Here is a 13,458-nt window from a genome sequence, read left to right as displayed (position 1 = left end):
TATTCACGATATGCAATTTGTAATGCTATTAAAGTAATTTTAATATATAAAATGCATATTATTAATTAAAAATTAATATATTATTTTATGTACTTATTTTTTTTAATTACTTATAAAAAAAATTCTCAATAGATTTGAAATGAAACGCCCTAATTTTTGTCGATTGGTTTATATTTGGATACATACAATATCAGTTAACAAAAAAAAATAGTGTTGAGTAGAGCAGAACGATGGAACCAATGAAATTGTTAAGAACAAGAAAAACTGACGTGTTGCCGATCCCTTTTTTGCATTTGGCGATATGATTCGTAGCTGAAACTAAATTTTTATTGCTCTCTTATCTTGTGTACGAAACTCACTTTTTTCTTTAGCCAATAAGAATTGGTTAAACGTTCAAAGCAGCTATGATCCCGTCATTGTATACTTATTAATGAACAAATATCCGAATGGGAAATTATCAATGAAAAATATATTTTCAATTATACATATTTTATTGATAGGTAGCAATTTTATTGCAGCAACCAAATAGTGGTAATGGATAATTAAACTGAGAATAATAACAGATCAGAATTAAAACTGTTATTTTATATTATATTGATTATATAACTAATTATTTATTTACGTTTTCATAGCAAATTTTTAAATATACAAAAATAAATTATATAATTACATTTATTGTAATTATAAGAGATACATTTATGTTTGTATTATATTCAGGACACCATGGATAAAGAACAACATAAACAGCATTTTTATGAAGTAAAATTTCTTTTAAATATCATTTATTAATAGTTATTATAATGACAGAGAGTTATTAAATTAGTTTCTAACATAAAACTTCTATGCGTATTGCTTCAACAAATAATGGATTTATACTGAATATGGATAGGAATGGTTAATCTGCATCATCCAAGGTTGTGTTGTTAAACACAAAATACCTAATGGTAATTGCGTTAATGTGTGAGTAGTCAAGTGTATGTTTACAGTAAACGTACCAAGAAGGTTCATTTAAAATGTAACAGTTACATAACCAGAGAGTTATTGTTTTTAATTAGGTCAACATAACTTGTATTTAAAATTATATAATTATAAAAGTACATTAATTGTTTATAAATGATACAATTTGAAATATTGTAATTTTAATAGTTTTTATAAACAAAAATAATAAAATATCAAACAAATTTTGGTCCTTAATGGGCCAATACAAATTTTTAATTAAATCAAACACAAATTTTTGCATTTTTTTTTAAATTTAAAAAAAAAAATTATGTATATATTTTGTATTTGATTTGTTTACCAAAAGTTTTTTTAACATTTTCTAAGTAATTATAAAAAAAAATATAGATGCATTTCCCATTATTTATATCTGTTAATAAATGATACAATTTGAAATATTATATTAATTTTTAATTTAAATAGTTTTTATAAAAGTAATTACAAAAGAATCATTGATAACACGATTATTATTAGTCAATAAATGTGTATGGAACTAATTTAAATGTTGAAAATTATTTTGTGATTTGAATAATTACAGAAAGTTGATCACAATTTTTAATCATCATATAGAAAAAAAATATGATAGATTCTTTTTACTATCGTATTTTCTTACGAAATAATGTTTAAAGTTGCCTTGAAACTAGAATTTTATGAACGATAAAGTGTGATAAGTCTTTTGCTGTTAACTCTTATTTATTATTACTAAATAATAATAATATTTAATGCAACTACAAAATAATTAAAAAAATAAAATACATATAAGAAATCAGATAAAAATAAGTAATCAATTTAAGGGTTATTGATTATTAGTAATACTATGACGTTAATATTGTATTGATTTCTCATTTGTATAGTTTTTAGAAAAAGTTTATTAAAATAATAACGTAATTGCAAAAAGAAAATGATCTGAATGTATCGATTATTAAATCATATATAATATTAAGCAACTTTGTGGTAACCATATGTGAACTTTGTAGTAAAGGTTAGCTAAATATAATACCCGGAATGGTAATTGTGTTAATGCGTGAGCAGAGAAGTGGATGTTTGCAGTAAGCGCATTAGGGGTTCATGCAAAATGTAGCTGTTTCATAACCGTGGGGTGGTCTAGACAATTGTGAGTGTTATCATGAGTGTTAGTGTGTATTTTTTTAGTGTGTGCTAATTAAAGTTTTTTGGATGTTGTGAAATGCCATCCATGCATGTTGATGATGTTGGAAGAGGAGGAAGAGGCTGGCCGCAAAAGGAAAGAAGCACGTGTTTCACTACGCAACATAAAACTCGAGCGGACGCGCATCACCGGGAGAGCGGCAACCAATACCCAGCACATGTGGTAAAGTTTATTCGGTCCTACGAGCGCGACCTGTGAGTGTCTTGTGGGATGGTAGGTGCGTGGTGATATATACAAGTGACTTTAATCATCATCATGGGTGTCCAAAGCACCCCCAACAGACTTATCTATTTGTGTGCCGCTATCTTTCTGACGGCCGTCCTTCTTCAGCTACCATCGAATGCGAACGCTGATAAAGAGGTATGTCGTCGTCATCGTCTTCAACATCTTCTTCTCGGCTTGGTAACAAAGACCTGACTCCGCGCGATGCCCTTCTTGGTATTGGTGCTATCCCGGCGCGACTTTCAAGTTCTAGATCAACAACACTTCGCTCACGCCTCACGCAATTTGAATACGCGAACTTCGCGCCCAAACCACGTGCTCCATCCACCATCCTCTGGAGTGCACCAAACCCACCAAAAAGTTTAAATTTAAACCGCTGCATTATTTTTAAACCAGAACTCATCTATATTGTCCGAATTAATCATAACTATTCTTAGAACAAATCTTCAGCAAAAAAAAATATGTACAACTCAATTTAAAGAATTTACTAATTTTAAAACTAAAACTTTTGCAAAAAATTAAACTACTATTAAGCGAAATTAAACACCCGTCACTTTCTTTTGCACAACTTGCTGAATCAAATTTATTCTTTCAAACTCCGTCAAACCAAACACAAAAAATTAATTTCTTAATTTTTATGCGCTTATGCGTAAAAATGTTTTTTTTATATATTTATTATAATTCACCAACTACCTGTGCTACTATATATTATTTAGAGAAGTGTACGCAAGTTCGTAGAATGTAAAGTTTTGATTTAATTATTCAACTTGGAGGCCCCCCCATGTAATGTAATACATTTTCGGTGCCGGTATTAAATTAAAATTGCTCTAATTACTTTTAATAAATATCATTTACATTCAGGCCACTGTTGCAGCGCACGTACCTGCATTTGCGGTTAATCGCTCACCGAAATCGCACCAGTCTTTATGTAATTGCAGAATTCCAGAAAAAGGCGTAACCAAATCCACCAAAGAAATGCATTGAACATTTCCGGTCTTTTGCTCTAAATTTCGGTATTTCTCATTCATCATTTCCAACAAAGCGTACCTTTAAATTCATTCATTCAAAAAAAATAAGCACTATTTCTATAAAATGTATACCATTTAAAGTACAATACGAAATAGTAATGTTGTTTCTTTGTAGAGCTGTAGAAAACAAACGTATGTAATTTATTTTTACGTTATGGCTTGAAACATTTCAATTATGTAACTAACATTCATTATGGCAATTGCTGTAAAGTTAAATTGTAAAATAAGAAGTCTCAAATTTTGCATCATTTATTTATAATTAAACAGAGTTTATCAGGTCGAGTGTCGTTAGGTTCATGTATCATGTAAGCATTTATCGGTTTGAATTAAAAATTCGTTAATGAATTGATAATAATTTAATTTAAATTGTTTTTACGAATATAATTATTTTTGTTCATATTTTCTCTCTCTTTACTTTTAACTTATTATATAAAATGTGCTATGAATATAATCCTCGAAGGTCGAGCCGGACAATGCACACATAATTCTATTTATTTACCGAGTGACCAACATCTAACATTCATACGGATTCCGACTACTACAAGAACGCTGCTTAAGAAATTTACATCTCAGTCTATCATAAAAGAGAGAAAAATAGTAATTTCTAGGAAATACAACCTGGCAAGAATTTTTCTTTAATTAAACAAGCGGATTAATATAATTTCGATTACGTTATTTTTCTGATTTGCATCTAATAACATGAAAACCTCTATTTCTGACAAATAAAAATCTTACATAACATATAATTAGTAATTATACTCGTAGGATAATCCAATCAAAGCTTTTTGTAGATTGTCCCTTGCGGCTTGAGAGAGAAACTATTGCTTCCTTCAACTATTTTTTTTTCCTGTTATTCTTCATCGCGCGTATTTATGTTAACCAAAGATAAAGAGACTTATTTTAAAACAAATAAAAATTGCGAAATAAAAATCTGGCCTGGATATACAAAAATAGGATAGGATTTTTAAAACAAATCGGGTGCATATCTACATTTCTGGGTCAAGCGGGTTAATGAAGAAAAAACATGGCACATGGTCAATAATAATTTCAAAAAAAAAAATAAATAATATTTTTTTTTATAAACATCATCTCGCCATTCAATGATAGATAACTGGAAAAAATATACATATATACTTATACAATGCGGTTGCCGAAATCTTTTAGATAATTTGTTAAAAATTAAATAAATAATGTTTTACATTGACAAATCATAATATTATATGTTTCTAATCAGATGTAATTCATTGATAGAGACTTTGAACTTTAATGTAATTTAGGTTACTGAAAAAAATATTATTTTTTTTTTCGTAGAAATTATCTTAGCTAACACAGTATTCATTACGAATTTAGTTTTAATTGATAATTTATATCTAATATTTTGAAATTTATAAAACAAAAATTTAAGAAATATTTTTTTACAATATCTGAAATATAATATAGGTTTTCGTATTTATATAGTAATTATTCAAATTTTTTAACGAAAAGTTAAGTTCTAAAATATATAATAATATATCATAGACTAACGAGTCTAAAAACGTATAAAATAAAAAGAAAACCCTCTTAATAATATATGAAAATTATAATTTAATTATTTTAAAGTTTTCTTTTAATTTTTGTTTTCTTTCATTTTAATGTTTTAAATGTGTTTTATTTATTTAACAGATTGCAATTTTGTTAGAAATGTAAGTTTGGATTTTCCACTTTTCATTGTGGACACTGAGATTTGGCTATTTTATCTGAAACTCGATTTATGTGCGTCATTAAACGCACCGAAATTCGTGATTTCGAAATTTACCACATTCCATTTTGTAATCCTTATATATACACACTTTGAGCAATCTTTAAAAAAGAAAAAAATCCGAAAGTGAAACGAGCATTATGCAGGTTTATTACGAAGTTTAACATCTCGTTAACTTGAAATCTCAGTTATTCTTTATTTCCTTATATAACTGTTAATGTTAAATGGTGATTAGAAAATTGATTTGGTTTTTGTTTAATTATTTTGTTGATGTATTTTAAATTTTTTATAGTTGTTGTAAAGAATGAATGATGCTATTCAGTAAACTAGAAGTGGTAATCATGTATCTTCATCATGCTTGCACCTAGTGAACTTAACGTCTCCGCTTGGTATCTTTACGTGTACGAACAATGGGATATACATATGAGAATAGTGACCCTATGCTCTTCGCTCATAACTTTGCAAAAGGATATGCAAACTCCGGCATTATTAAATCCCAAGCTTCTATTTTCAGTCGTTCGATAAATAAATCTGTACCATAAATTATTTCTTATTTAATAATTAACTCGGTGTGATAATATTATTATTAAATAGGCCGGGACAGACGTGGGTCTTGTAAGATCAATAGCTCTCAGTTTCCCTTAAATTCAATTAAACCCACTTATAATTTGTCTCGGAATACACACTATAAATATAGCCATACATTGTATACAGTTTTAAGTTGTTTGTGTAAGAAACTAGATCAGAAGCTACAAACAGCAACACTAAGCAAATTAGCACATATTGTAATTGGCTTCGAAAATAGGCGAAATCATATTTCGAATCCTTAGCAACTTTAAGGTTTCTTTACAGTTGAGAATAATAAGATATTTAAATTGCTCTTACGGATGTTCTTTATGGTGGATTCTTTTCATTCGGGGGAATTATAATTTAAACGTGTGAGACGTGTAATTTATCGTGGGGAGGAGATATATACAAGGAGCAACGTGGGCGTACTTGCACTATGTTCTCTCTCTCCTGATCTCCAGAGGCGGACAAGTATTATAATTTTAGGTGGTTTAGTAAGAAACGAAATTGTGGACAAAACGAGAGTTATTGCCCGTCCTTTAAGTTACGAGCGATTCGGTGCATTCGAACTACAACATCCTTATACTATTTACGAACTCTTCTTTCCAATTCGTCGCTCTTTTCGTTTTTTTTTCACCAATTCGTTCGAATCGAATAAAATACGTCAAAACATCGATACCTGGGCACCACATACATCATTTATATTCCATAACAAAATCCAAACAAAAAGCTCCGGTTTGATTGGATTTGATGCACCGGATATTTATTATAGAATTTTACATTTCAATGGGCTTTTAATTTTCTATAATAATTATTGTGCATTGTTTTTTTTTCTTCTCATTTTATGCGTGCTATACATATTTTTTTTTATTAACATTCTATTTGTTATATAAAACACGAAAAACGCAATACCAACCTATCTGTCACTCCTATATATATTTATTTTGTAGATATATTTTTTTAACCCGATTTTATACATATCAATTCCCTGACCCGGAAAATTGATATCGCAAATGTAAGACTCATTACGTCGCTTGGAAGAGGAACGATGAGATCACGGTTTCTTTTGGGCCGTTGATAAAACCAAATTTCGTGGAGACGCAGAGAGGAAAGTACGTCGAAAAAAACAAAAATGTTCTGTCTGTTGAGTCTACGGGAATTTACTGCTAACGCATATTTAAGAAGTAACAAACAAATAAAGAAAAAAAAAGCAACAAAGATTAATGCGAGCAAGGTTCGCAAGTAATTTCGAAGTTATACACTTTTGGGGGTAGTTAAGATGATGCGCTGCTCCTTGTCGTTGCTACAATTAAAAGTGTATTAGATAATTTTATTGGCAAGAGTACTGTTGTTTCTGTTCGTTGGTTCGACTAATTGATACATTGTTGTTCAGTTTATGGCAATTGGCGTTTATGGCGCCGATACTAAATTATTTATTCGGCTTTAACTTTATATTGAGACATTGAGCAATTTCATTGTTGTTGTGCATCGCACCGATCACCTACACACGAATTCGATATTATGTAATTCGTTTTTAACTGATCCAGCCAGCAGCATGTGCTCCCAATTTTATTAAACTTAAATTTATTGATGATGTCACGATCTTAATTTAACCCTCCGTTACTCGCTTCGCATTTCGTAACATCGTTACTCGCGTGGCGTCCCAGAAACTTTGTAAAATATAACGTTAGTAATTAATTTATATAATAATTAAACTTATTTTCATCTAAACATGTTTATTTTATAAAAATGCAAAAAAATATCTTCTTCATCGCTACTAATTGTCTTTGATCTATAAAACTTATGCTTTTTCAATAATGGTAAAGTAAAATATTATAAAACGAAGACTCTGATAAGAATATTTTGCAATTAGTACATAAACGCATTACACATTTGCTTTTGCAAATCGTGAGTTAATTTTAAGAAGTTACATAAGTTTCACTCCACACCTTAAGAGTTTTAAAAGTTATGGTTGGTTTGTACCCACTGGCGTCTCAGATACGCCGCGCGAGTAAAATAATGTTAACGTGTTATAGTAATCTGTAAAATAATCCGAAAATTTAAATAATAAAAACAATATTTACATAATTAAGATAATATGGAAAGTTCATAAATTTTATAATTATAATGAATGAATATACGTTTAATTATGTGCATAATGGCAATTAAATTCAAATATTTATTTGTAGTTTTAATTTCTTTGAATTCGATGTGTCGTATTTATAGATAACCGGAACGTAAAATATGTACATCCATTAACAGTAACAGATGGGATTTTATACACTAAAATAAATTCAACCGTTTCCGATTTCCGTTTCATAATTCTTTACGAATATTATTAATTATCCTCATATTAAGTAAATTACAAAAGTATACGAAATAAGCATTTCATTATTTTATGTAGTTGATGTGTAGTGAAAATACAAGACGGTTATTGCGTTCCGTCTCAGGAAATATCTGCGCCGCTCTGCGAAAATATTCTGTGGGCCAAGTTAGTAATTTTTAAAGACGACAGGGATTCTGCAAGTCCACTGCAGACGTGTTAAAATCGTGCGGCTCCGGTTTTATTCTACTTTTTGCAACAGGCAGGTTCTGGTTTTAAAGGATATTCTTTGAGCAGACACACACTTACACATGCAAGCACACTCACATATACGTTGGACTTTATATTATATTATATTATATGTGCATATTTTTTTCTCTTCTTTCCCTCTCCTTCTTTCTCTCTCTATTAGTTCTCAGGTATATGAAGGAAGCCCAAGAACATCCTTCGTAACATTGCATCTGAAGAATGGGGGATCCTTGTTTTTCGTTGCTTCGTCCGCTATCCGCTTTTCAATTAATTCCGTCCGTGTCTGTTTATTTGCAGTAGTAATTAAGTTATTTCTCTTCGCAAAATAAATCAGCTTGTTTAAGATGTAGATGACAATCAATACGGTTATACGTGTTTGACGATGTTGCATCTTTACCATGTGCCCTCCTTCTACGTGGTCTGAATGTATTTTCTACGGCTCAGATTAATTTTCTTAAAGTTAAATTCGCGCCACGGCTGAAACTTATAGAATTAAAGAAATCTCGGTAAAAATAGAACAAGAAACATGTATTATTTCCTTTACGGAAATAGATTTTTTATTTTTACATACACACTATGATTTTTTTTTGTTTGCCTGCATTTAGAATTATTAAAATATCTTCGTCATCACTACTAATTGTCTTTGATCTATAAAACTTATGCTTTTTCAATTGATCATTTAATCTTTGTTATTAAATGTTAATATATTTATGTGACAAATTCAATAACTTTTTATAAGATTTCCTTGAATCCTTAAATTTACGAAGGACTAAGATCTATACAATTATAGGTAACTGAATTTTACACATCAAGCGTATAATTCTATTTAACTTTTAGCTTTAATAAGATTCTTTACACAGGAAAAAATCAAGCATTATTTAATAAAATAATTTCTCATTTTTTTTTTGTATTATTTTTTATGATATGATTTATATAGTATATAGCAGGTGTGGCCAGACTAAAGGTTTTGGTATAAAAATTTAACAAAATCTGAATTATAATGTTTGTGGCTCAAAAACCACAACAAAAGTCTTGAAGAGCCACAGTGAAAACGTTATTTTCTGTTTCATTTATTTGCACTGTTTATATTTATAATTGTATGGTTATTGCAAGAAAGATATTATTATGAATATAGTTATGTTATAATTATAATAATGTTTAATTAAATTTTCTTTGATTAAAGTGAATTGTTTTGCTATTATTAAACAGAAATCATATTGCAAATGATTTTAATACTAGGTTTCTGATGAACGCTTTAGGATGTAAGTGAAACAGATACAATGTGAAGTTTGCTAGTTAAATCGATTTATTCGGCGATTCCAACGCTAGTTTAGTTTCCCATTCGGATGGGCATTAGCATTACAAACTCAATCAGAATATGAAGGTGCTACGTGGAAATTAAATAATTTATACCCGACAATGGAATCATCGCACGAAGTGCACGCCGTTTACAAACTTATTGTTATTAAATACATTATTATATAACAGTTTTTTTTGTGTGTGTGTATATATAAATTAATAACGTTCGAATGCATACATTAATTAAACACAATATGCATTTAATATTTTCGTTTAAAATCGTACACATTTTAGCAAGTAATTTGGCGCATTAATGGGATTTGCGTGAAAAAAATAAATATGTATCCGCGATTCGCAATATTTTGGCAATTGCATATGAACTATTTAAATTNNATCGCGTTTATTTCTATGGAGACAGAGTTGGGTCTCGTTTAGATACATTTGGTAGTCAGGAAACTGACAAATGATGTAATTGTGTACAAAAATAGAGGCAAGGACGGACGGCATATGATTTAAATAAATATCAATATCAATGAACCAAATGAATGCAAAGGCAATATTTTGTCGCGCATCTACAAGACATTTATGCAAACATTCGGTGACTTCGGCTGAAACCGGCGCGGGCAGAAAAAGAGAGGAGCATCATCATCCCGTCCGTTCCGTGCATATATTTATGTAATGAAATTTGCTTTTCAAAACTACCGTTTTGTATTATTTAGTCGGATTTAAATATCAAATTGTTGAAGAAATATCCATAGAGTTGCAACTTTTGCGTAATTATATAATTTAATTAATATTGTATATATATATTGTTTAATTAATTTATTTAATGTTGTTAAAGACTATGAAATAATTTATTAAAATATATAATTAAATGTTATTAATATAACGATATGGATATTAATTCATAATATTGATTAAATTATTAATTTACATACGCCTAATTTTTCTATATTAATTAATTACACTTAACATCGATCAGTTCTCATTAACACGTAACTATTACCAACAAATAAATACAACACAAGTATTGATCAAAATGACCCGTTTATTAAACATTATAAAAATACAACAAATTATTATTTTTTTTACAACAAACACAGATTAATTCTTATTTCAAATTTATTTTATTGTTCAAAACCGCCATAATTAAATTACAATGAGAATTAAAACAAATATCAGGTGGGTCACTATGACCCATTCGTGGTACTTACGGTTTAAATCTGTATTTACTCTGTTTCCAAGTAACTTAGTATGTACTTGTCAATTTCATATACGGATATAATTATTACTCGTTATTAATTTTTGATTGACTTGCACAATATAATTGCTGAGTTTTACTTATTTTTATTAAATTTTAAAATTATTCATTGGTTTTCTGAGTAGTAAAATAATGAAAATGTTATATGTCAATTATATAACTATCTTATATTAATGTACTTAATGTCACTTATTATCCAAGTCCAAGTTTTAATTTGAAATATCATACCGATAAATGAAATCAGGATTAAACATTATTTTTGCTCGGCTGACATCATTTTAACCGTTTCGTTTGAGTCAAGAATCATATATTTATTTAGAAAGATAATGAAATAAATGTGCACATTTCGAATAAACGAAATGCAATAGCTGTAAACACATGCATTAAATACAATGTATAAATAAATATGCATAGTGCAAGCACCGAAGAATGCGAGTGGGCATATTTATGTTCGATTTTGCTTATTCGTACAACCGTGAAGAAGAACATATAACGAAATTTACATATGTTGATGAAGAATCATTTTGCAATTCAACATCATCTTCCAAAATTATATCGTTACACAATTTTCTTGCTTACTTATTTATCTATTCAATTTTAATACATTTACAAAATTTCACAGTACAAACACGAATTCGACGATTCAAAAGAAAACCAAAAACGAAAAGGCCTTCACCAAAAGCAGAACAAGTGATCGGTTAAATTGATTGGTAATAGTACCGCGCATAGAGAGGGTCTCTATCTTTAGATTTGTCCTCTTTCGTATTTCTCTACTGTGAGGAGAAACCTTTGTTGATTTCTTAGCGGTACCATTTCTGTATGAAATGAGTCACGAATACCAGTGACTAATAAGATAAAGAAGTGCTCGGCCGAAAAGCAACCGGAAACATAATGTAAGCTCTATATAGATATAGGACCTATGTATGACATAATGAAAACAAAGAAAGCTGAGATTTATCTTCATCATTCGTTACTATATATGGTATGATTTGGAGAGTCGAATTACCGAATATGGAAGAAACATAATAGTTTCAATAATAAACTGTAATGCAAGTAATTGCGAGATTATTAATACTGCTTGTAAAATAAACAATACTATTGTACTACGTTAATCTACTACTTTGCTGTGGTTATAGTATTTCCTTTCATCTTAACGTCATGTTTAGATATATTTACATCATCATACTAAATAATTTGTCTAATATTGCGTGTTTATAAACTAATTTATTTTCTTAGAACTTTTTAAATTAATTATTGCAATATTTGTTAATAGTATAAATAATACAAAGTGTAATATGAATATCTTTTTAAAGAAATTATCAAAATTTAAACTTTTATGTTACAAGGCTAAATTTTATATTTTTATTTGTTTGTTGGTAATATATTAACTTTTTCTAGTTTTAAAACTATTGTAAATCTTCACCAGTCTCTCCTTTGTATTTTGTTAAGAGGCGTCAAATATATTGGAATGGCCCTGATTATAAACGTAATTAGTATAATTTGCTGATATAATATTTAATTTATTAATCTAGTTGTTGATTGGCTCTAATAAATAATGCTAATAATAGATTTGAGCAAGCAAACAATGATAATAATTTACTTTGAGTTTTAATTATTATTAAACTTAATTAATAAGTCTTTGTCAGTCTTATTTATGCAGATGACGTATCTGACCTCAATTAATTGTAGATAAATTAAAAAGACAATGAATTGATTTAGTAAACTGCAGCGGTTATGAATTGCAATTACAGTGCAACTTCTTAAATTGCGTCTATCCGAGTTTTGCTTTTAAAGTGGGTTTTTTTTTTGTTTTATTTTTTGGTCGACATAAAATTGTCAAATCTAGACTAGTTGTGGAGCGAATCCTCTCCTCCATTCAATGGCAATCCGCTGACGCACCTGAACATGAAAATAGAGGACGGCTATTTTTTTTATTGCTTCTGGATGATTCCGAACTGCATTGTCGAAGCTTAAATGGTTATACTTGACAAATAAAAAGAGGGCGACGGCGGCGGCGGCGGCAGTGAGGGGTTGTTCGGGAAATCACGTCCCGCGCGTCCGAGAGGTGACAAACACGGTTTCAATAGGTAGACTTCCTTTATTTGTCCAACTTGTTACACTAAACGTATTTGACTAACGTTCCGACATAGAGAGAGAGAGAGAGTGGATGAAGGGGAGGGTTTGTTCGCTTTAATTTTACCCTCGACCTTTCACGATCTCTTTATTATAAAGTTTTAAGAAACTCTTTATATAATCCAAGGAAAAGGTATACCATATAAGTAAGTAGTACACAGACCGAACGAAAAAAAAGTTTTTAAATGATTATTTTGTAAGAGTTTCGAGAGAGCTCGACACCGGCTCTTGGGCAACTCCCAGGAATATCGAAATTAAGTAATTTATGGCGTTATTAATATGCGAGCAATGAATTTCAATAAATATTTAATCTTTATACCGCAGGACAAAACTCGATATATTTGAGTTTTATCAACAATTTTATTTTCTCGCGTTGATTTTGATGGATAGAATGGAAAAGACGAGACGCCGTAACTCGCGAAATAATTTGCATAAAGGAACTGCATTTCTTTGATAAATTGCATTTGTCGGAGC

The 13,458-nt window shown here is 29.5% G+C and overlaps 1 protein-coding gene across 18 annotated transcripts in view; it reads left to right on the top strand.

Annotated features, from left to right (window-relative positions):
- Nucleotides 1–2,334: 2,334 nt before the first annotated feature.
- Nucleotides 2,335–13,458, top strand: part of LOC108556930 (basement membrane-specific heparan sulfate proteoglycan core protein-like) — a 132,710-nt gene continuing 121,586 nt past the window's right edge. For 17 of the 18 annotated variants that reach the window (XM_017913262.1, XM_017913270.1, XM_017913266.1 and 14 more), the window contains exon 1: nt 2,335–2,524. In XM_017913262.1, coding sequence (XP_017768751.1) covers nt 2,420–2,524 — 105 coding nt within the window. In that variant the 5' untranslated portion in view covers nt 2,335–2,419. The remainder of the gene's footprint in view (nt 2,525–13,458) is intronic. The other variant, XM_017913275.1, reaches the window with a different exon arrangement.

This window comes from Nicrophorus vespilloides, unplaced genomic scaffold (assembly GCF_001412225.1).
Source record: "Nicrophorus vespilloides isolate i.1.1-1 unplaced genomic scaffold, Nicve_v1.0, whole genome shotgun sequence".
NCBI classification, from domain to species: domain Eukaryota; kingdom Metazoa; phylum Arthropoda; class Insecta; order Coleoptera; family Silphidae; genus Nicrophorus; species Nicrophorus vespilloides.
This window is presented reverse-complemented; position numbering and strand designations above follow the sequence as displayed.